Source organism: Globicephala melas, chromosome 1, assembly GCF_963455315.2.
Source record: "Globicephala melas chromosome 1, mGloMel1.2, whole genome shotgun sequence".
Lineage (NCBI taxonomy): Eukaryota > Metazoa > Chordata > Mammalia > Artiodactyla > Delphinidae > Globicephala > Globicephala melas.
In genome coordinates, this window is record NC_083314.1 from 90,384,738 (window position 1) to 90,410,063 (window position 25,326).

Sequence of the window (25,326 nt, forward strand, 5' to 3'; positions counted from 1 at the left end):
GAGGCAAGGATATACAATGGAGAAAAGACAGTCTCTTCAATAAGTGGTGCTGGGAAAACTGACCAGCTACATGTAAAAGAATGAAATTAGAATACTCCCTAACACCATACAGAAAAATGAACTCAAAATGGATTCAAGACCTAAATGTAAGACCAGACACTATAAAACTCTTAGAGGAAAACATAGGAAAAACATTCTTTGACATAAATCTCAGCAATATCTTTTTTGATCCACCTCCTAGAGTAATGGAAATAAAAACAAAATAAACAAATGGGACCTAATGAAACTTCAAACCTTTTGCACAGCAAAGGAAACCATAAAGAAGACAAAAAGACAACCCTCAGAATGGGAGAAAATATTTGTGAACGAATCAACAGACAAAGGATTAATCTCCAAAATATATAAACAGTTCAGGCAGCTCAATATTAATGAAACAAACAATGCAATGCATAAATGGGCAGAAGAGCTAAATAGACATTTCTCCAAAGAAGACGTACAGATGGCCAAGAAGCACATGAAAAGCTGCTCAACATCACTAATTATTAGAGATATTCAAATCAAAACTTCAATGAGGTATCACCTCACACCAGTTAGAATTGGCATCATCAGAAAATCTACAAACAAAAAATGCTGGAGATGGTGTGGAGAAAAGGGAACGCTCTTGTACTGTTGGTGGGAATGTAAATTGATACAGCCACTATGGAGAACAGTATGGAGGTTCCTTAAACAACTACAAATAGAATTAACATATAATTCAGCTATCCCACTACTGGGCATATACCCAGAGAAATCCATAATTCAAAAAGACACATGTACCCCAATGTTAATTGCAGCACTATTTACAATAGCCAGGTCATGGAAGCAACCTAAATGCTCATTGACAGATGAATGGATAAAGAAGATGTGGTATATATATACAATGGAATATTACTCAGCCATAAAAAGGAACGAAATTGGGTCATTTGTTGAGACGTGGATGGATCTAGAGACTTTCATACAGAGTGAAGTAAGTCAGAAAGAGAAAAACAAATATCAGATATTAACGCATGTATGTGGAACATAGAAAAATGGTACAGATGAACCGGTTTGCAGGGCAGAAGCTGAGACACAGATGTAGAGAACAAACGTATGGACACCAAACGGGGTAAGCTGCGGAGGGGGGTGGGGATGGTGGTGTGATGTATTGGACGATTGAGATTGACATGTATGCACTGATGTGTATAAAATTGATGACTAATATAACCTGCTGTATAAAAAAATAAATAAAATTAAATTTAAAAATAAAAAAAAGAAATCAATGATTTACATATATGTCAGGATTCATGTTTATGTATTATATATAATTTATATAACACATATATAATATATATATATAATACATGAACATGAATCACTGACATTTACCTTCTTAGACATGTACACAGACACACATATACACTAATACCCAAAAGACCTTTACAAATAAACACGCTCACTTCTTGTTCTTTGTAACCAAATCCAGGGGTTGTGGTAGAGAAGAAATTGAAACTAGAATATTTGTTTTTTCTTCACCAACCCCGACCAACTCTTTTATCTCTAACTGCATGTTCTGCCTTGCCTTTCTATCTCTGTTCTCCCTCCTTCGATAAGTTTAGAGAAGAGTAAGCAAAGGTAAGATAAAGGAAGATGAGACTGTCCTGGGGCAGCAGGAGGGAGGTTCTGAGTGTTCATACCCCTTTGTTCATAAGAGAGGAGATAGAATTAAAGCTGCCAAGAGGAGGAACATTACCCCTTATATTGATGAGCAGGGTAATGATGCCATGGGGGGGTCACAGAGGGCCCAATAATTTTGCTGGCATAACTTTTAAGAAGGAGATGGTAAAGCTAACCATAATCAACCCTATTACCACTAATGCAAGTGTGTGAGAAGTGGGTAGCCTCAGTCTCTCAGACCTTGACGATTCATTGGTGACCAAAAGGGGACTTGATGGTTCCTGTAGGTGCATTTGCCAATAAAATCCTGGCCTCAGGACCATGTCTGCATGCTTGTTGGAGGCTGCTGGCACTCCGTAAGCGTAACTGAAGACAAAGCTCCCTCTGCTTAGAGAGTTCCTTTTTGAGATTATGACAAATTTTTTTTTATTCCATTGAAAGAGAAGGAAATGTACATGTTACTGGTTATTTACAATGTGCTAGCTTTTTAACATATGTTATTCCATTTAATTCTTATAATAAGCCTAGAGGCTGGATTACATGAAGAATGCATGATGAATGTATGCTCAACAAATGGAAGTGTTATTATTATGAAATATGTATTATAATTTTCATTTTCTAATAAGGAAATTGATGCTAAGAGAGGTTAATTTACTTTTGGAGGACATATAGTAAATGGTGTACTAGTATTTGGTTTACAGGTCTGAATAATTCCAAACTTATCCTCTATTCACCACACCTTAACAGACTCCCAGTTTGTAAGAACATTTGTCATTCCAAGAGCCTCTTGTATAGGGTTTGGTTGGCTTCCTCTTTTGGAAAACAATATGGCTGTATATAACAGGAATTGTGTAAATATGTATACTCTTTAGCCTCCAATTTCAATTTTTGGGTATTTTTGGAAAGACAATATGATCAAAGCATTTATGTATTAAGGTATTTCTCAGAGTCTTGCTTATGATTGTAAAATATCACAAGAATGAATAATGGTGTATTAAATTATATTTCATAAACATGAAGAAGTATTATAATCATTAAAAATAAGTATAAAGATTAAGCAGAAACATGAGAAATGTTTATTTGTCATCCAAAGTGAAAACAAAGATAAAAAACAGGATTTTTATGCTGTGATGGTGACCTTGTAAATAATGATGGTGGGTGCATGAAGACTGTGATTAACATGCAAAAGTGATGAGTTACTTTACAGTGGTATGATGATGTTTTTCTTTATATTATCTTTGTACAAAGGTATTGCATAATGCTTTCAATAATTTTATAGTGTTTTAAGAGACTTTGTGCTGGGTTGTTAGATGACACTCATATCACAAGTGAAGTTTCTGAAAGCCAATGGATTTGACGGATGGTGCCATGGTTTGGGGTCTTGGCTTAGATGACTTCTTGGGAAACTTCTGCAGTGAGGGTTTGTACCTTCTGATCTCCAAGCTCAAGTCTCTGCTGGGGCTTTAGACACCAGGTAATTAGAGAAACACCTTGAACGAAAAAAACTATACTTCCATACACATTGGTTCACTTACTGATTCTCTAGGAAACAGAGGCACAAGGCATGATTCCTGCTGTGGGGATTTAAATTTATTTTTGCAGAGAAAAATTAAAATTTCTAGCAAGGATGACCATATGCTTTACTTCCCAACCTGGGATACTTTTTTTCCCCTTCTCTAAAAACAACTTTATTGAGGTATAGTTTACATACCATGAACTTTACTCATTTTAACAATACAATTTTACAATTTCACTCATATTGCGATTCAAAGATTTTTGTAAAATTTACAGACCTGTCACCACAAATCAATTTTAGAACATTTTCATCATCCTAGAAAGATCTCTCAGGGAACTTTCCTGATGATCCAGTGGGTAAGACTCCACGCTTCCACTGCAGCGGGTGTGGGTTTGATCCCTGGTCGGGGAACTGAGATCCCACATCCTGCGCAGTGTGGCAAAAAAAAAAAAAAAAAAAATCCCTCAAACAACCCATTTGCAGTCACTCCCCATTCCTGCTCAGCCCCAGGCAACACTAATCTGCTTTCTGTGTCTACAAATTTGTTTCTTCAGGATACTCATATGCATGGAATTGTAGTATTCATGTTGTAAATGTATCAGTACTGGGACATTTTTGAGTGAATAATAGTACAACCCTATAGAGTCCACAGAAACGTGGGATGGATGGTCATCTTATTTAGAGTAGGCCAGAGCCCATGAACCATTTCACCTAGGCATAGGACATTACAGTTTAAATGATGTACCATGAACGTCAGTACCTTGAACATCAAGACAACTTATGGTTTCTAACATTCAATAATTTCTCATCTGAGAGTTTGAGATGGGCTTTTGAGGTAAATTATTGAACAAAACCCTAGAAAATATGCACTTTTCCATCTGTCAGTATGTTATATACAAAATTACTGCCTTGCTATGGTGAACTTGAGACTAATTCATTTTGCCTATCAAGAAACAGCTATTGCTGTGTAACCCAGCAAAGAAACGAAATACCAAATATTTCAAGACTATATATTTTCTCCAGTCTATCTAGTGAAAGGAATAAAACTAGCATTCTTTTCACTTTGAGCAAAGAATCCTGTGGTAATCTGCAACTCTGCTCTAATCTTTGGTGAAAAGCGTCCTCCTACCTCTAATCTGGATTGATTTGGATTTAAGAAGAGAAGACTTTTCTAATTTTGTATGTTTAGGGTATTGACCCCTCTACTATTCTAGTGAAGATCTCACTTTAGACTTATCTGAATGTGGAATCAGTATGTTGTTTTCTTTCCAGAGATTACCATTGATAAAAAGATGATTCAAATTATAATAAACTAAAAGATCTAGATGAACAAGTTGTAGGGAAACATGAACTAATCAAATTGACATAAAAAGAGGTAGAAAACTTAAACAGACCAATAACCTTGGAAGATGTTGAAAGTGCTATTAAAAATTACCCCCAAAGCTACCAGGCCCAGACAGTCCTCAAACATTTAAGAAAGAATTAAGAACTTCCAGAGCCTAAAAAAATCTTTTCAATTTATTTACATTTCAACTAAACCTGATAGAGATAAAGAATAAGCATATATGTATTGAGCATCTATTATTTCCCAGGATTTGCTAGGCCCTGGGGATCAGAAGCAAATAAAATATATAAATTTCTTTTCTTCATGGCTTTTCTAATCCATCAGAATAAATCATATACCTATATGGGAAAACTCAACATTATAAATTTGTCATTTTTCACATAGTAATTTCTAAATGTATCACAATGTAAAAATCCCAGAGCTGTGTGTGTGTGTGTGTGTGTTTTAATTGGATAAACTGATTATCAGGTTAATCAAGAAAAATACACTAGTGAAAGTGGTCAAGGAAATATTTCTTTAAAAATTTGGAATAAGGCTTCCAAATTGCCTTTCAGTGATTCTTGCCTCCTTGTCTTCATGCCCTTGTATCATCCCCTCCCACACTGATAAGACTGGCCTGTGTAACCAATAAGGACACTGTGGATACGTTGGAGTGGGACTTCCGTCATGCTCTTTCTTGGTTCATTTACCCTGGGAGTATCAGCTGATATTCCCCCAGGCCCACAGGGAGGTACTGAGACCTCCTGCCAACAGCCAGCACCAGCTTACCAGTCATGTGAGTGAGTCATTTTAGGAATGGATCCTTCAGACTCAGTCAAGCCTTCAGTAACTGCTCCAGTCAACATCTTGACTGCAACCTGCAGTCCTCATCAGAGAACCCAATCCAGAACCACTCAGCCAAAGCTGCTCCTGAATTATAGACTCTATATGAAATAATACATATTTCTTATTGTTTTAAGTGGCTAAGTTTGGAGATAATTTGTTATACAGCAATAGATAACGAATAGAGTCAGGAATAGCTTGGTTGTTGACATTTGTCCATGAGATTGCCCAACACCAAAACTGTTGAAGAAGAGACATCCATTTATTCAACCAACTTGTATCAAGTGCCTAGTCTGTGTCAACTTCCAGGGATCCAAAGATGAACTCGAGAAGACTTAAAGGAGGCTAGATACACTGAAGAAATTCTTGGCTCAACCTGAGGACCTGCTTTAAGGCCAAGGCTGGCAGCTGCCCCTCCACCTGTGCCAACTCTTAACTGCCCGGTTGGCTTAGGGCCAGGTTTGAGAGATATGGCTGCTGGTAGTGGCAAATCTATGGCCTTGGGGCATCAGGTGGGATAAAACAAGCCCTGACCTCTGTAACTCCTGCCCGCCTTGTAGCACTGACTACTCTCCCAGGAACACCTCTCCTTCCTTCCCCCACACCTCTAAACCTCATCTGTTTTTCCTAAGGAGTCAAGCTCTAGCAAAAATAAGACACAATGTTCCTTGTACCCTAATACCCCCATCCCTCCAAGAATGAGGAGGAGGAGGCGGAGATACAAGGTCGATGTTTCTCTGGCAGCAGCTGCTTTCTTTCCATCTCTCCCCTGGGCTGGAATAAGAGGGGAGAGCTGGCAGCTGCAGCATCCTATGTCTGCCCCTGTCCTTTCCCTCCAGAACTATGACAGTAAAATCACTAGGGGACAAGGGGGAGAAGATGAGCAGGGCTAACCCTTCCCTGAACCAGGTTCCTTCCAGGACCCTTGCCACTGGCCTTAAATGGTCCTATAAGAGGAAAATTACATGCCTTAAATGAATACTCAATATCGCAAATAACCGCCCTCTGCAATGTGTTTTCCTGGTTCTGGGCCCTTACCTTGGGACCCTCACTCCAGCATTGTGCCCTTCATTCCTTCCCTGGGCTTCCACATCCCCAGGGAGACTTGGCCTCAGTACTAAGCTAAGGCTTCCATTTGTAAGCAGTTCTTTCAAAGTAGCCAGGCCTGGGCTAGTGAGGGAACTCTTCTGGGATTCTCCTCCCCTTAGATTCTCATGAATCTGGGATGAAATGGGATGGGTGGAGATATGAATGTGACAGCCTCGGGCATCTGTGATCATAACGTGGCAGCTGTGCTGTTATCAGAATGATAAAAGGGGTCTCCTCTTTACATAAGGACTGCACCAAGAGGCTGCCCAAGGTGGCCAGTGTGTAGGCATGGTGGGGAGGATGCTGCTCTGGGCTTGTGAGTCTCCTACTCTTTTTGCCCTTCTTCCTTCCCACAGGTCATGGGGTGTCCCTGGGAATGGGGAGGAGGGCAGGCTTCTGATTCAGTGAGGCTTCTACATGCCGCCCTCCCCCTCCCCCACCCCAATGCCTTGGGCTCTGAAAGGCCACTGATAAATCCAAAGGCCTTTGGGCCCTTGACATCCTGGAAGTCTCCTGGGTAGCAGCAGGTCCTAACTGGGAAACCCATTTGAGGACTCCTTGTTTTTGTATTTTGTTTCTTTGTTTGTTTCAGGCTTGGCTCTTCTGCTGCAGGTACAGCTAGGTAAGGAGTAACACAGCTTCCTGTCCACACTCCAGTTTTCCTGATCATTACTCCTTTTTCCGTCCTTCCTTCCAACTCTGCATTTCCTTCTCCTTTCGTGACGTCAGGACTAGAACCCCAGTGTGGGTTGGGGCGCAGGCTGCTGTGGTCCCAGCAGCGGTCAGCATCCCAGACTGATCCTGATCCACTGCCTCCTTAGGCTCCAACAATGGCTGCCCTTGCCCTGTTGAGATGCCTTCTGGGTCCAAGCCAGCTACATCCCTCACAACTACACAGTCCGCTGGGCCATAGCAGCCCTGGCCCTACTGCGGAGCTGCACTGCAGAGAAAGAGTAGCCAGAGCGGGTGCTCTACTGAGGCTGGGGCACGCACTGGGGCAGTGGTGGGAAACCGGTCTGAGTCCCAGGCAGTTTCAATCTGCTTCCTCCACCTTGTTTTGAGGATTAGCAAGTGTGTGTACACTCTTCAAGAGTGGAGTCTAGGCTTCTTATAGCTCCTTGCCAGTCCCACTAGTTTTCAAAGCACCTAAGGGGACTTATCCTCCTGGTGTTGGACCCCAGGGCTGGGACGTCCAATATGTAGCCCGCCAGGGAGGATCTCTGAGCCCACATAATCCTCCTCCTCTTCTGTGTCCCCTCCCAGGGGTGCAGGTCCTGACCTGATCACTTCTCTTCCCTTCCTACCCGATTACATGTGGATCTTTCTTACAGCTTTGGTTGTATAAAAGTCATTCTGCCAGTCTCCAGTTTGTTTTCAGTGAGAATTGCTCCACATGTAGTTGTGTTTTTGATATGTTCATGGTGGGAGGTGAGCTCCACGTCCTCTCACTCCGTCATATTGATCTCCCCTCTGAGGGTGTATAAACATGTGTTTATAGACTATAAAACTGCTGACTATGGCAGAGGATCTAAATTTTCTAGATATTAAGACACCTTCAAATACAGGATTCAGAAAATATTTAATAGCATATTCTTTGTGGTGTCAGAAGTGCCTCATTAAATGTATTCACAGATTGTAAATCACATCTTAATTTGGGAGCAGTAAATATAAAAAACAAACATCATAGAATCAAAGAAATATAGTTATCTAAACCACTGCCCTTGAAAGATCTCACTACAAAAGAAAATGTACATGTACCTTTGATCTTATGAATAAGTAGAAAAATACTATTCAATGGGTATACCAAAGAAAAAAAAGTTTAAATTAAAAATCCATTAATTAACATTAACATTTTTGAGTTCATCTTAACTGTAAAAATACAACAGGGGTTATAATAAAATGCAAATTAAAAATTAATATTAGAATGGTGTGGGGAGGATTCCTGGATCTGTGATGTTAATACAGATAAACTCTCTGCCTAGATTCACCACCATGGTCTCCACAGCTGTCAAAAGCAAAATCTTCATCTGTCCTGTCATTGACTTCCTTTGTCAACATGGATTTGATGACATTGACTTGGATATAGAATATCCAGGGATATAGAATATCCCAGGGAATATCCCTCCCACCTGAGGACAAACAGTGATTTACCATCTTGATTAAGGTGGGAATGAAGCACTAGCTCTGTGTCCTCTTGTAGGGAGGCTGGTACCTTAGTAGATTTTCTGTAAGAGTTGCATTTCCTGGGGATAGCAAAGGATGCTGCCCTCGGAAGTACACTAGTGAAGGTGTTTGTGGTTTGCAGGCAACAGAAACAGACTAGCTAACTCAAGCCAAAAGAGGATTTATTGAAAGGATACTGGTATCTGAAGGAACCCAAGGAGGACATTCTTGAGTTGAGGAGGTGGAACCATTTGTTATATCATTTGTTCAGTAAGTATTTATTAAGCATCTACTGTGATCCAGACATTGTGCTTTTCACTAGAGATAGAGCAGTGAACAAGACAAGCATGATCCCTGCTCTTGTGGGGTTACAGCATAGTGGAGGATACAGAGGGGGAAAAAAAAAAGAAAAGAAAGAAAAATAAAATGAAAAAAGAAAAAATCAAATAATTGCAAATGGTGATAATAGCAGTGATAGCAGCAAATAGGATGGTCGGGACAGGGGGCCTTCCCAGAGGAAGTGATATTTAAGCTGCAATATGAAGAGTTAAAAGGAGCCAGGCATACAAAAGATAGGAAGAAGAATTTTCTAAGGAAGTGGTAACAGCATTAGCAAAGCACTGAAGGCAGGAAAGAGGCATGGCTATTAAAAATTGAGAGACTAGAGCTTTAAAAGGGAGAGTGAAGTCACAGCAGGCAAGATAGCTCCTAGACTCTCTGCCAGGAGTTCCTGGGCTTTTTCTTTAGAATTGTCATAAAGTGTGACTTGGATTCAAGGACTGTTAGTGTCCTTGTACCTCTTTGGTCCAAGTTACACCTTGCCAGAACCTATCCCTATATTTCAGGGGTTATTTCCAGAAATAAGGGAATAGCTACAAGCTGGAAAGCAGCCCCAAATGTACATACTATTGGACAGAGATAATGAAGACAACCGCAAAAATTCACCCTTTGTTCTCTCCAGGAAATGCTACGGGCTTTTGAAGAAGAAGCTAAGGAAACAGGATACCCAAGACTACTGATCACAGCAGCTGTATCTGCTGGCAAAGGGACCATTGACACAGGATATGAAATTGCAGAGGTTGGGAAGTGAGTGTGATGAACTTCCCAGGGCCCCCAAATCCTAGAGCAGAGATTTGTAAACTTTTTGGTGGAGAGCATCCCAAGTAGTTATGTAAACATAATGTTGAGAAAGCTGGTACCTTCAATTGCCAAAGAAGTTTGGGGAATTAATGGCTTCGGGATAAAGAGCTGACTCCTTTAAATTGCCACTATGATGGGTGTTGGGGAAAAGAGGAACAAGATTCAAGACCTTGGCAAATCCTTATGTGTAATAGAAATTACCATTAGCAGTTCCTTTTGGAAAAGGTTGTAAAATCAGGAGAACTATTATTGACAAAGCTACTCATTTGTGCTTACCATGGCCCTGGAGATGTGTATTTCTAAAACACACTCTTCTAACAACATATCTTTCCCTCTTCTCTGGGTTTGCCCTTAATCTTTCAAGGAAGTAAAGGAGACTTTCTGTCTAGTCCTATGGGAGTCACAGAAGATAATCTGCTCCCTGGAGACACCAAGGAAGCCACATTAGTGGGGCCATATGGACATCTACTTGACATCATGAATTTCCACAGCTACCATTTCTTGCTCTTAAATTGTCTATAAGAAAATGCTCCCAGGATCTTGATGGCTCAAAATCTCTTGTTCCAGGCTCCTTGATCCCATCAGTGTGATGACCTATGACTTCCATGTTGTCTGGGGCACATATACAGGACACAACATTTTCCTGCATGTAGGAAGCAAGGATGGAGGTGACATGTGTTATTGCAACTGTGTAAGAAAGAAAAGACTCAAATCATATGCAGAAGGGAGATGGGGAAGGGATTGGGAGTCTTGGTTGTTGGAAAACAGGGTTTCTCTTTGGGGGACAATTAGCTAGACTTTGTTGATCATATGGAACAAACACTGGTGAGGAATAATGTCTGTGTCGCCTTCTGCAGGAATATGCCATGAAGCCCTGGAGAGACAGTGGGGTCCCTTCGGAGAAGCTCATCATGGGTTTCCCCACCTATGGGAGGACTTTCCGGCTCAGCATTTCTGACACCTCAGTCTGTGCCCAGTCTCTGGAGCAGGGTCATCTGGTCCTTACACAGGTGAGGCTGGCTTCTGGGCTTACTATGAGGTAACTAACACAGCTAATTCAGGCTAAAATGCCCTGGGGAAAATTCTTCCACTCTCCAAGTCATCTTGCTACCCTTCTGCTCTTGAGATCCTATATCCATCCCAGCTTTCACAGATCTGACAGCTCTGAGCATAGCAGCCTGTGGAAAGGCAGGTTGATGGCTGTAATACTTTTCACTTAAAAAAATCAATCTCAATTTCCTTTTTGGGTTTTGAAGTGTATAGCACCATCTTTGCCACAGCCCAAAGCAATACTGAATTTTAGTACGCCCGCGTAAATAGGTGGAGAAGGATTTCAACAGACTAGCCCGGGGATGGCAAATATTTTGATCTCCCTGCCAATCTGAATTGATTGATTTTACTCAAATTCTATGCTGAAAATCCAGGGAATGATTAGCAGTGTTTGCCAAAGACTAGAGTGTTTGTGGAAGAATGATCTCAGCACATATGGTCATGCTTACCATTTCTCAACCTCTGGGTACAGAATTAGAATTTCACTTGTTCATAGCCTGTTTTCATAGAAATTTGTGTTCATTTTATGAAACAAAATCACTTTTGAGAGAAATATGTGAAATTAATGGTGATATTTCATAACGTCCCCTTTTCTATCCCCCTCCCATTTCTTACTATTTTTCTCCCATTTAAGTCCTTTTTCTTCCAATATATGACATTGGACGTGTCATATATTGGACGTGTTCAATGTTGCCTTCTTCATTCCCCGCATAGATCTGCATATTCCTAAATAAAGCCACAAATGCCTGGACTGAAGACCAAAAAGTCCTATATGCTTATAAAAACACTGAATGGTTTGGTTATGACAATATTGAGAGCTATGGATATAACGCATGAACAGTGTAAAAAAATTACAATTCTAGCTTTGAATCTTAAGCTCATCAGGAGCCCATTTCACTAAGATCTATGGTTTCAAAGTTTTAAATATGCACAAAGTGGAGTAGACACCAGGCAATGTCTAGATAAGTACTTCGAATGTGGCTCCTATGAGGTCTGACCTTGACACACCTACAGTAACTTGTGAGACTTCAGAGCATCATTACAACTGGGAGTGGAGGACAGATACAATCCACTAGCCTCCCTGGGGAGTCCTTCTCATACTTCAGCCAGGCCCAAGGAGCCAGTAGATGAGTTTATTTTGATTCCTGCTGTATCCCCAGTGCTTGCCACTACCTGATCCATGGTAGGAACTCAATATGATGATGACTGACAGACTAAATAGATGATGTAATGGTAAAGGAGGATTTTTAATTTATATATTTATTTATTTATTTGGCTGCATGTGGTCTTAGTGGTGGCAGGCAGGCTCCTTAGTTGCAGCTCCAGGGCTCCTTAGTTGAAGCTCACCGGCTCCTTAGTTGGAGCACGTGGGCTCCTTAGTTGCAGCTCGCCGGCTCCCTAGTTGCAGCACGTGGGCTCCTCAGTTGTGGCAGGCAAACTCTTAGTTGCGGCATGTATGTGGGATCTAGTTCCCTGACCAGGGATCGAACCCAGGCCCCCTGCGTTGGGAGTGCAGAGTCCCATCCACTGTGCCACCAGGGAAGTCCCTGAAAGGGGCGATTTTTGACTCTGTGAGTTTTACATGAATATGGGAAAGGCAATCAAATCAGGACATTCCCACTCCATGCCAGGGAACTCAGACACTTGGAAGAGCTCCTTTTCAGTTATTGTATTCTTCAACTCTGTTTGGTTGTTCTTTATATTTTCTAACTCTTTGTTAGAAACTTCTTGTAACTTCTCACCCTGTGCATCCATTCTTTTCTCAAGTTCTTGGATCATCTTTACAATCATTACTTTGAACTCTTTCTCAGGTAGATTGGCTCTCTCCACTTCACTTTGCTGTTCTTCTGGCGTTTTATCTTGTTCTTTCATCTGAAAATATTCCTCTGCCATCTCATTTTGTCTAAACTTCTATTTGTATTTTTATGTATGTGGAAGGTTAGTTATATTTCTCAGCCTTGGAGAAGTGGCCCTCTGTAGGGGATGTCTTATGTATCCCAGGAGTACACTCCCCTCTCATCTCCCAAGGACCAGGGACCAGCTGGTCCCAGGGTGGGTTCTGAACTGTGTTTGAAGACTCAGTTCCACAGGCTGCAGGACTGTAGTTTCCTTGTTTCTGGTGTCTGCCCCCTGGTGGGTGAGGCTGGTCTAGAGGGTTGTGCAGGCTTCCTGGTGGGAGGGGTCAGTACCTGCCCACTGGTGGGTGGAGCTGGGAGTCTTGGCCCTCCGGTGGGTAAGGCCATGTCAAGGGGCATGTCTAGAGGTCGCTGTGGGCTCAGGAAGTCTTTTGACAGCCTGTCTGCTGATGGGTGGGGCTGTATCCCCATCCAGTTTGTTGTTTGGCCTGAGGCGTCCCAGCACTGGAGCCTAGAGGCTGTTGGATGGGGCCAGGTCTTGGTGCTAATGACCCAAGCAAGATGTCAGCCTCCAGCAAGAGTTCATGCAGATGAACACTCCCCAATACTTTCACCAGCACGGTCTCTGTCCCCAGGATGAGCTGCCCTCGCCCCCCCAGGAGAACCTCAAATACCAGCAGGTAGGTCATGCCCAGGCTCCTATGAAGTTACTGCCTTTGCTCTGAGACCTGGTGTGTGTGAGATTTTGTGTGCACCCTTTAAGTGAGGTCTCTGTTTCCCCCAGTCCTGTGGAGCTCCTGCAATTAAGCCCCACTGGCCTTCAAAGCCAGATGCTCTGGGGGCTCTTCTTGATGCCGGACCTGCAGGCTGGGAGCCTGATGTGTGGTTCAGAACTCTTACACCTGTGGAAGAACTTCTGTGATATTATTCTTCAGTTTGTGGGTCACCCACCCAGGGTGTATGGGATTTGATTATATCATGAGTGTGCCCCTCCTACTGTCTTGTTGTGGTTACTTCTTTATGTCTTTGGATGTAGAATATTTTTTGGTAGTTTCCAGTCTTTTTTTATCGATGGTTGTTCAGCAGTTAGTCGTGGTTTTGGTGTGCTTATGAGAAGACGTGAGCTCAAGGTCCTTCTACTCTGCCATCTTGTCCAGGAATTGGAAGAGCTCCTAAAACATTATTTATTCTGCCTTAAGAATCCTCTACATACAGCAAGCCCAAATACAAGGCCAAGCAAGCCATCCAAATCCGTGATATGTGTAGACCAACAGTCTCCTATCACCAGGACTAGTGGTAGAAAACATAAAACTCGTGCCTGAGAATTAGAGCTAGAGGCCAGGGACCCACAAGTATTTCAGTAAAGTAAAGCCACCCCCCTGAGCACTCAGTAGAAACCCCCCTGACCCATCTACATGTATATACAACAAACCAGCACATGGAGAGAGAGATCTCTGAACTAATCTTTATGCTGTTATATAGTAGTTATGAGCCCCTTGCCCCTCCCTGTGCCCCATGCTGGCAGACAGGCAGGCCAGAGCAACGCAGAAGGACAAAAGCAGCTCTGTCCTCAATCCTGGAGAGTCTGTGGTCAGGAGGAACACGTGAAGGTAGTCACAGCTTTTCAGTTGTAATACAGGCTTAGGTAGGCCACAAGGTTCCGATGCTTTCTAAAGTCTTTGTCTGTGGGCAGCTGCAATGGAAGAATGCTGTCTAGGTTAATATTAGAATGAGAACCCTCTGCCTCTGGTCTTCTTGGCTGTGCAAAATAGAACTGTATGTTAGAGCTGTTGTGGCCTAGCTGAATCCCAACCCATAGAAGCCTAGCCTTAGTGAGTCTCTCAACATTGCTATGTACATCTACCCTTTGTCATCTTACTCTAGGATACATCATAGGAATTATTTTCTCTTGATAAATACCCAAGTATAGCTGGTAAATTTCTTGAAAACAAAGATGTTCTTGAATGTTACCCATCGGCCCTATCACAATTATGTTAATTCATTTGGCATTTAATAAATACTTGTAGAATTAATCCAAAGTTCCACTAGGGGAAAAAAGGGCACTTCTGGAATTATGATAGCTGACACGGATTGAGTATTTATTATGTTACAGGTACGGTGCTAAACACTTTTCTACGACCTCTCAATCTTCACAACTTTATCAGATTGAGTCTATTATTACATCCATTTTAAAGACAAGCAAACAGAGACTTAGAAAAGTTAGAGGACACACAGCAAGCAAATATAAAAGTTAGAAGACACACAGCAAGCAAATATGGAATTCGTATTTGAACCCACTCAGTCTGTCCCTGGTATCCATGTTCTTGCCAGAATGATCTACAGCCGTTTGTAGATCAAGTATTGTAATGGAAAGAGCAGTGGCTTAGGAGTCACAGCTACAAGCAGCTTAATCCATCTGAGCTTCCGTTTACTCCTCAATCATAGAGGAGAATTATCTTGGACTACCATAAAAGATTGTTTGATGTTTAAGTAAGAAAATGTGACTTTTGTTCAGCACACACACCTTTAAAAGTCAAGTGAAATTGTGTAACTCTCCAAAAAGATCCCCATATCCATATACACACAAAACAGTGCAAGGACTTCTTGAAGCTTATTCACGGACTCCTGGTTAAGAATCACTGATACATGTGGAAGTATTAAATACAGGGCTCCACAGAAGTCCAATCTTATTACCTCAGCTTTCAGGGTTCTTTTCTGTAGACATGGAACCTGGGCCCAGTCTGGAGATCCAAATTTCATTGGCCAGGTGACTTTTTTGGGTGCCTTTGTCTCTGGGTTATATGTGTCAGGGCTAGAAATAAAAATATAAAATATTATGTTGAATGAGTTAGTGACCATATACAAACCTCATCAGTACCACATGTGCACCTGAGCTAGTCCTCACTCCTTTGGAAAAGGCAACAGACTGATTAGATCTTAATGTCAGGCAAGCATAGTGTTCCTTTGCCTGTTAATGTATTTCTAAATAGGTGTTAGTGTTCAAGATTTCTAGTCTTGACATGCAGTGAGGGTAAAAATCGACTCTAGTTTAAAATATTTCTGAACCTCAGTATTCTTAGCTGAGAGACCAAAAGATCCCAGAAATGGTGGATGATAAAAGAGATCTTCCACAGTGATGCTTAAGTTCTGCCCATGATGTGAAATTTCCTGACAATGGGATATTTTGTATTGCCTTTGTTCATAACACTTTGTCTTTCGGTGTAGACTCTTTGCTGTGGAAATAACACATAGAGTGGTCATGGGAATCAAGATTTAACACTTCTACTCCTTTACTGAAACCTTGAGAGAGTTACACTCACTCTCTGATCCTTGGAATGCTCACCAGTAAAAGAAAGGCCTTGACCCTGTGCCCTACAATTCCGCATACTCTGAATGGCTTCCTAAAGCACTTAGAACGCATTCCTTGGTCTACTAGGCCTATATACTCTAGCCCCTCCTCCTCCTCTGTTCTCATTTCCTCCTTGCCCACTACACTGTAGCCATACTAGCCTTTTTTCTTTTTTCCTCACACCAAATTCTTCCCAATTTACAGCCTTTGTACTTGCAGCTCCTCCTGCCTGGGAAGCTCTAGGCCTAGGTCTTCACAGGGCCATTTTAGTCTTATCACTGTGATTTCAGATCAGGTGTCATTTCCATAGAAAGACTTATCTTGACAGTCCTTGCCAAAATAGATTCCAGCCATCACTCCATATCATATCATCTTGTTTCGTTTTATTAAGCACATCACTAGGTCACTATACTTCCTGGTGTGCTCATGACAGCCCTAGCTTATGGCTACAGTCTTGGTATAATTATTAATAAGATCCTCTTTCACTCTCGGAAGTGACACACTAGCTAATAAATTATATGGTCACTCTCCTTATTACCACTGATATTTTCTTGTTTATTTGCTTCTCACCTGTCTGGACTCTAGAGTGTAAGCTCCAAGAAATCAGGAACCTTGCATGGTGGGTTTAGTGCAAAATCTTCAGAGCCTACAAAACTGCTTGGCCATTTATAAATATTTATTGAATGAATCACTATCCTCTATAATAATTTTATAATTCTAGAGATCTGGAAGGCAAGAGGTTGAATCTTTAAAGATAGATGATTTCTTATTTAGAGGGCATAGTTGGGATGTAACCCCTTTTTGTACTTCCTTTCCTATTGCTCTTTGTTGAAGTGCACCAGAAAGAGGGGCACTTACCCAGGATAACAAGTGTCCTTAGAGTATGTCCTAAATCGAGGCAACAAGGCATTAAATGGAGCAAAATTTTGTTTGTGTGTTTGCTCCTGAGGACCGACTGTTTGGTACATGCCTGGGTAAGGTGTCATATCCTATTTCCAAGAAAAAGATCAATAGTTTAGAGGGTAATATATATACATGTAAAGCCTTCTAAGTAGAAAAAACAACATCATCCTCTCCCTGTTCATGTTATCAGCTATGATTGAACCACCTCAAGCTATAGAAATAGACCTACAATAAGTAGAAAACCAAGATAATGGTATGGTTCAGCTACCTAAAGGTACCTAATGCTTAGGTTGTAGAAATAAACCTATGGTGGGTAGAGAGCCAAGGTAACTATTGCAGCTACTACCCCCACCATCCCACCATCCCACTCAGAGATTCTTTTAGAGCCAGTATCCCTCTGGAGCTTAAGCATCAAGAAAATGTCCAACAAGAGGTTAGGAGCCTATACTGAAGACTCGAAGTCCAATCACACAAAAGGGTGAAGAAGCTGGAATTTGTTTTTTAACTGGCAAGATAATATGATGCACATAAACAAAGCTTCCGGTATTTTAACATCAGGTATCTCAGGACTGAAGCCCTGCCTTGGTACCATTCCTTCTGAGAATTATTTTCCACTGTCTCAGGACACTCACACATACACATTTGCAATGTTAATATCTAAGCTTTTCATATAGGCTTCTTAGTAGCTTTCTTCTAAATGACATTTTTTCTTGAATTTCAGGGCATGTCCTTTAGGTAACCTCTAGCTTTGCTCCCCAATGCAAATACATGCAGCATCATGGATCACACTAAACTCTAAGTACATTCAGCCATTTCTAACCTTGCTGATTGGCTTAAACCTCACGGCTGTTCTGGCTCCCAAAGCATATCCTTTTGTACTGGTCGGGATCTTAGAGAGGTTGTATGCCAAGCCATACCTCTTCCGGTAGTATATAGAAAACAAAGAAAAAACATACATAGAGAACATTATAGTTATTAAAACAGAATGAACTTAGAGTATTCCTGAATCTTCTCTGCCACAGTTGCTCTTTCTTTCTTGATTCCTCTGCATCAAGACCATACAAGCAATTACATAAGTAACCCAGGCAACTCTACAAAGGAATGTGGCTGGATAGGTAGAGTGAATGACATTTCTATGCATTCCAGTGAATCCAGTTTTCTAAGGCCCACAGAGCTGAATCTGCTCTCATGCAATTGTCAGTCTGATTATATGATTTCATAAACTGACCTACCAGCACAGCCACAGTCCAGGTTTGGATTAAGGGGAGCTATTGATTCCTTTGTAGGTGGGAATGGTGTGGGAACTATACTGGGGGCCGCATAAGGCCAAGGCTTGCATTTGGTGGGGATTCAAAGGGGAGCAATGCAAGCAATGCAATTTCTGATATTGGCCCTGACAGCTGGTTGCAGAGGACCAGGTCACTTTCTCATGTTGGGACCCTGAAGGTCACAAATCTCACAGGGCTTTTCTTCCAGGAAACTCAAGCACCCTTAGATAGTCTGGGAACTGAGACCTACTTAAAGGAAAGTGAATACTCACATCTTCTGCTATGTAACATCCAGGCCCTCTGTGGGGCACTCCCCTAAGAGGGAGAAACTTGTTCCCCAACAAGTTTGGGGGGTGGAAGTGAGGAAAGAGCTTCCTCCGTTGACATGTTCCAAAGGAGCAGTTAACCAGCGTCTCTGGAGAGCAAGAAAGAGGAGAAACTCCACATGAGGGAAGGCCCCATGGTCTAAGTGAGAGCCTGGAGGCAGGTGGGGTGTGGGGAGGGGGAGCAGAGACCTGGGCAGACAGTACTCTGAACAAAACCGTGACCAATCCAAGGAGGGGGGTGAACAAATTTCCCTCCTTTCCCCCTCTTTCCCAGTCTCCCCACTCTTCCTCCTGCCTCTACTCTTGACTCATCCCTCCTCACCTGCTTTGTTGAAGCACATTGTGCCAGTGCCACTAAGACCAGCGTTTGTGTATTGCGTTGCCTAGGAAACAGAAGCTGGCCGGCAGCTCCAGCTCTGTTGCTCCTTGAGGGGAGTGGCTCCTAGTACACATGCGCGGCAAGCGGAGCTGCCGCGGAGCTGCCCCGGAGCTGTCCCGGAGCCACGTTGGGTGGGAACATGCACCTCCAGGGCCAGGAGCCCAGGAGAGTGTGAACTAGCAAAAACAAAGTGACTGTATGTGTACCAAGGATATGAGGGACATAAAAAGGCTGAGGAATTACTTCCGACTGAGGGATATTGATGAAACATGAAAATCTAATGCAACACGTATTCCTGAATGAATGAGATAAGAAAGATGTGTTGTTGTGACAATTGCCAAATTTGAATAGGGTCTGTGGATTTAATGATAGTGTTTATCACTGTTGATTTTCACGTTGGTAGGGGTGTATGGTCATAATGTTTGAGAGAATCTCTGGGAGATTAACAGTAGAGTTTTTAGGATGGTTGGGGAATCATAACAGAAAAATTATCTATACGTGGGGCGGGGGTGGGGGCGGGGGGAGGGAGAGAGAAGTAACATTTAACAGTAAGAAATAGAACCTAATTTTAAAAATGGGTAAAAATTTGAATGGGCACCTCAGAGAAAAGAATGTCCAATCTGTACTACCTGTATCTTTCCGTTTCTTCCCATTTTGCTTTCTTTGTTTTGAATGTCAGGCTCAGCAATGGAGACTCTGGAATTTAAAAAAAAAAAAAACATCATTTGGGTGTTGGCAGACATTGCATGGAAGGTAAGAGTGGGACATTAAAGGTTGAGCCTCTCTGGCAGTTGAGCTTGAACACTACTTATTCAGGACAGCTATGTGGAGGGTTTTTGAACTTAGCCAGTCACTGAGAAGACACTGAATTATTCAACATATTTTTTACGACTCTGTAAGACATTTATTCAAATTGTTCAACCAATATTTATTACTGTCCAAATAACAGAGAAGATTTAACCATACTGGACTGTATGCTATGCAGATCATTGTGGCGATTCATCTTTGTCTCCTAAGAACTTATTTTGCAATGTTTTCTTACTGGAAGCAGGATAATGGATTTTACTAGCCATTCCATCTTTCTCTGTCTTTTTCTAGAAGCTTTCCCCACCTAATTTTCTGGACTGTTAGTAGGACATCAGTAATGCCAGAACAAAGTCAAATGGCTTGAGAGTTAGTTAAACCTTCTAAAGATGCAGACTTTGCTTTTATAGGAATAACTTAATTTGTTAGTTTATTGACAATGGACTACTTGAATCCTAGAAGTGAATTGCTGTCTTGGCATAATCCAAGTTTGTTTTCCTCACCCTCTTCCCCACTCCCAACAGGTGCTGTTGAATTGTGGGAGCTGGATGAGAATGAGACACTCATTGTCAGCAAGTTCTGCAAGTATAAGCATTATGACATCATGTCTACAGTCAGTGTGCTGAGCTCTGGCACACAAGCTGTCAGTGGTAGGAAAGACTTCTGGTGAGTCCCTGCTCCCACTGAGTCTCTAGGCCTCCTTTGTGTGTCTTTAGTGTCATACTGGCCTCATTAAGTAATGTTTTGGACTTATTATAAGAACCCAGTGACTAATTATGACATGTCTATAAGGTTTCCTTAGAGATTTTGCAATCTACTGTAAAAACAGGCTATATCAGCTGTCCAGTAGACAAAGACATAAGATGTGTCTGTTAAAGGAATTTCTTGTTTGAACACATGTTTTTATGTAGACAGTGTAGGTCAACATTAAGTTTCTGCTTCCTTTTGCTTCTTAGCATCAAGGTTTGGGACCTTGCTCAGCAAATGGTTCTGAATTCATACCGAGGTGAGTGCATGCTCTTTCTTTATCAGTCCTAGCCTTGGCTGTTTTGTTTTTAGATGGTACTAGGAATCCACCTGGAAGAGGCTTTCCTTGGCTAGAGTCAAAGGTGAAGGTGCCAGATGCCCAGTCACTTTGACACAAGTGACAAAATTGTTTTCTTCTCACTAAAGTTCTGCTGACCCCATTTCATGCAGTGGGTCCCAAGAGGAAGAGCTAGTTACTGGGTGGGTCACTTACATTTCCTGGATGGGCGAACAAAGGGGTCAGAGCTGTTATCTTCACGCTTTGTTTTGAAACTTGCCCGTGACTCACGTCTGGAAAGGGCAAGAGGCTGATGGGTAGATGTAGGTTGTGAGGGTCAAGGAGGAGGACAGGACTGCCTTAGCAGGGCTTGGGAAACTGAATAAAGGTGCTCCTGGGATTTCAACTGACTTCACCTGGGAAGCTTCGGCTCAGAGCTGGGCTCGGAGTCTTGTTCCAGACCCCTCTTCTCCCCTTTGCAGGCTGCAGTGCCTCTGGCTACCTTCCCGCCTCCCTGGCTTGGCATCCTCAGCAGAGTGAAGTCTTTGTCTTTGGTAAGGCAGCATGTCAAACTGTGTGTTGACTCTGGGAAGGGGAGGATGAGCCAGAGAGCTGACCCCATAATTCGAGACTCTGGCTGCTCAGTCTCATCAGCACACCTGGGCGCAAGGTGAATTATATTAATGGGGGTGTAGGATGATCCAAAAGTGGTTTTAGTTTAGCTTTGGAGAACATGATGATTTTTGTCCTAGTAGATTTGATTCCTGACTGTTTGCTGTGGTTTTTGTATTCATGGCTAGAAGTCAGTGGGCCAGAAAGCAAGTGGATTGTTACATAGGGAATATGGTTGTATAGTAGGGACAGTTGTGTTAACATGGTGATATGGCTGGATATATGGTGACATAGTTTGTGATAACAATTATGTCATCCATTAATTTAATTTCCACAACCCCCAAATGACCAGTTATTCCTACTTTACCAAAGTGGAAACTGATGCTCAGAGTGGTTAACTTGTTCATGATGGAGGGCATTCAAATCCAGATCTGGCTGAGTCCAAAGCTCTTGCTTGTAACCTCTGTGATGTACTCTCTCTTTCCTTCAGGTGATGAGAATGGGACTGTCTCCCTTGTGGACACCAAGAGTGCAAGCTGTGCCCTCAGCTCAGCTGTGCACTCCCAGTGTGTCACTGGGCTGGTGTTCTCCCCGCACAGGTTCTGTTCTTTGTCATCAAGGGCCTGGTGGGTATGAATAGGAAGAATGAGGGGGGATCCTTTTGTTGACATAGCATTAGCTGATTGGGTACCTCCTTAAAGCAGGCACTGTTGTAGCTGAGGTTTTGGAATGTGAAAGATCTCTTAAGACTATAGTCCATTTTTGGGTTTGTATGGTCTCTGACTGCAAATGGCTAAAATATGGTCTTGTTCCTGCTTGACACCCAAAATGATTAATACTGTGGGCTTGTAGGGCTGTGTGGTTGGAAAGCCTGTGTTTCTGGCTTTTTGCCAAAGCTACAGGGAGGGACCAGATGGGATGGTTAGTTGCCAGGATGGCATTCAACCCTGGCTTCCCTCCATTTCCTTTATCTTTCCTTGGAACTTGTACTGTAGACTTGAGTGGTAGCCAGACTTTAACCCACAGTGGGGATCAAACCACCTTCTCTGATCATTTTAGAATGGGCTTTGGGGATTGCCCAGTCAGGTTTTTTCTTGAGACCCATGGGCTTTACCTTTCTCAACCTTCTTCTCTCTTAATGCTCCCCTCCTGGTCTCTGTTAGTGAAGACTGCTCACTTGCTGTGCTTGACTCAGGCTTTTCTGAGCTGTAAGTGTGATGTAGAACCCTGTGATCAGGAATTAGGGAGGGGAGCAGCAAATCGCTGGGTCCTTTTTCTCTTCTGAAAAATATTGTCTCTTTCAAGGGGACTGGGTGATTGAAGCAAGCAAATTGTTGACTGTCTCCCTGTTCTGGGGGGCTGACTCAAAACCAGCTCTGTCCCTGGTAGAGGAGGAATGTGGTGGTGGGTGTGAATTCTAAGTCTGATATTCCAGGGGTCAGTGCTGTCCAGAAGTGTGCTTTCAATGTTGCAGCTGCACCCTGAGTCAGCACCCCAGAGCCAGCTCTACCCACCAGTACACCTACAGCAGCTGTTGCTAAGCTTCACTTTCAGCCAGATTGGAGGCTAGTCCCACCTACCAGCACACCTACAACTGTCATAGAACCACCACAACAGGAAGGCCCATGCAGGGTACACCTCTAGAGTGCCTGGCTTTGGTGACCAGAAGTGATTGCTCTCTGGTCCCCATAGGAATTCTTCTACATAAAGCCACCCCTTCAAGACTGGGAGATGTAGGTGATCTATCTAATATATAGAAACAAACAGAGAGTTAGAAAAAATGAGGAGACACAGGAATATGTTCCAACGAAAGAACATGACTAAACCGCAAAAGAATAATTGAACAAAATGGAGATATGTAATCTACTGATAAGGAGTTCAAAGTAATGGTCATAGAGTAATGATCATAGAGTATGAAAGGGTGAACACAGTGAGAATTTCAACAAAGAGATAGAAAATATATAAAAGAACAAATCGGGAAGAATACAATAACTGAAGTAAAAAATACACTAGATGGAATCAACATCAGATTAGATGACAGAGAAGAAGAGATCAGTAATCTGAAAGACATAGCAATGGAAACCATACAATTGGAACAGCAAAAAGAAAAAATAATTTTTAAAATGAGGAGAGTTTAACAAACTTTGGGAACAACATTACATTGTAGTAACATTCATATTATAGGAGTCTGAGAAGGAAGAGTGAGGGAAAGGGACAGAAAGCTTATTTGAAGAAATAATAGCAGAAAACTTCCCTAACCTGGTGAAGAAAACAGACATCCAAGACCAGGAAGCACAAAGAGTCCCAAGCAAGATGAACTAGAAGAGACCCACACCAAGACATAATTAAAATGTCTAAAAGTTAAAGATAAAATAAATCTTAAAAGAAGCAAGAGAAAATCAACTAGTTACAGGCAAGAGAACCCCATAAGACTATCAGCTGATTTTTCAGCAGAAAATTTACAGGCCAGAAGGGAGTGGCATGATATATTAAAGGTGCTGAAAGAAAAAAAAAAAAGCAAGACTACTCTACCTAGCAAAGTTATCATTCATAACTGAGGGAGAGAAAAGAGTTTCCCAGATAAGCAACTGTAAAAGAAGTTCATTACCAGTAAATTGGCCCTGTAAGGAATGTTAAGGGATTTCTTCAAATGGAAAAGAAAAGGCCACAACTAGATACAAAAAAATTATGAAAGAAAACTCTCACTGGTAAATGGAAACATAAAGTAAAAGGCAGTGGATCAAGCACCTATAGCTAGTATGAAGGCTAAAGGACAAAAGTAGTAAAATAATCTACATCTAAAATGATTAGTTAAGGGTATGCAAAATAAAAATATGTAAAAAATGACACCAAAACTATGATTCTCCCACAAAAACAGACACATAGCTCAATGGACCAGAATAGAGAGCTGAGAAATAAATCCATGCTCATATGATCAGTTAAGCTATGACAAAGGAGGCAAGAATACAGAACGGGGGAGAAAAGAGAGTCTCCTCAATAAATAGTGTTGGGAATATTGCACAGCTATATGTGAAAGAATGAATTGGGCCACACTATCTTACAGCATATACAAAGCTGAGTTCAAATTGGTTTCAAACACTTGAATGTAAGAATGTAAGACCTGAAACCATAAAACTCCTAGAAGAAAGCATAGGCAGTCAGATCTTTGACTTAGATCTTAGCAATATTGTTTTGGATCTGCCTCCTCAGGCAAGGACAACAAAATGGGGGGGAGGAAGAAAGAAAGGAAGAAAGAAAGAAAGAAAGAAACAAAGAAAGAAAGAAAGAAAGAAAGAAAGAAAGAAAGAAAGAAAGAAAGAAAGAAAGAAAGAGAGAAAGAAAGAGAGAAAGAAAGAAAAATGGAGCTATAGCAAATTAAAAAGCTTTTGCAAGGAGAAAGAAACCAGCAACAAAACAGAAAGGCAACTTATGGAATGGGAGAAGACACTTGCAAATCATATATTCAATAAGGGGTTAATATCGAGAAAAATAAAGCATTCATATAACTTAATATCAAAAAACCCAAACAACTGGATTAAAAATGAACAGAAGACCTGAAATACATTTTTCCAAATGTAAATAAATAAATAAATATGGCCACCAGACACCTGAAAAAATGCTCAACATCACTAATCATCAGGAAAATGCAAATCAAAACTACAATGAAATAACACCTCACACCTATCAGAATGACTATTATCAAAAACCAAAACATAAACAGGACAGCTCCATGTAAAAGAATGAAATCAGAACACTCCCTAACACCATACACAAAAATAAACTCAAAATGGACTAAAGACCTAAATATAAGGCCAGACACTATAAAAGTCTTAGAGGAAAACATAGGCAGAACACTCTATGACAAAAATCACAGCAAGATCCTTTTTGACCCACCTCCTAGAGAAATGGAAACAAGAACAAAAATAAACAAATGGAACCTAATGAAACTTAAAAGCTTTTGCACAGCAAAGGAAACCATAAACAAGAT

At 41.6% G+C, this 25,326-nt stretch overlaps 1 protein-coding gene and 1 pseudogene across 1 annotated transcript; one reads left to right on the top strand and one right to left on the bottom strand.

Moving 5' to 3' along the window:
* Window positions 1–8,456: 8,456 nt before the first annotated feature.
* LOC138842616 (acidic mammalian chitinase-like) lies at window positions 8,457–13,595 on the top strand (annotated as a pseudogene).
* A 702-nt stretch (window positions 13,596–14,297) lies between these two features.
* On the bottom strand, window positions 14,298–18,860 carry LOC115859730 (ciliary microtubule-associated protein 3-like). The gene is made up of 6 exons (XM_030869017.2): window positions 18,842–18,860; window positions 18,466–18,608; window positions 17,746–17,844; window positions 16,881–17,011; window positions 15,368–15,485; window positions 14,298–14,366 (listed from the first exon to the last, which is right to left on the bottom strand). Exons 1-6 carry the CDS (start codon window positions 18,858–18,860, stop codon window positions 14,298–14,300), a joined length of 579 nt encoding a protein of 192 aa, XP_030724877.2.
* Between the last annotated feature and the right edge of the window lie 6,466 nt (window positions 18,861–25,326).

What these genes read in the sequence shown, in the direction of transcription:
- LOC115859730 (XM_030869017.2), bottom strand. An exon ending in GATGTTACATAGCAGAAGAT is followed by an intron (nt 17,845 to 18,465) that starts GTGAGTATTCAC and finishes TACTACCGGAAG; the next exon opens with AGGTATGGCTTGGCATACAA. An exon ending in AAGGACACTTGTTATCCTGG is followed by an intron (nt 15,486 to 16,880) that starts GTAAGTGCCCCT and finishes TTTTATTTCTAG; the next exon opens with CCCTGACACATATAACCCAG.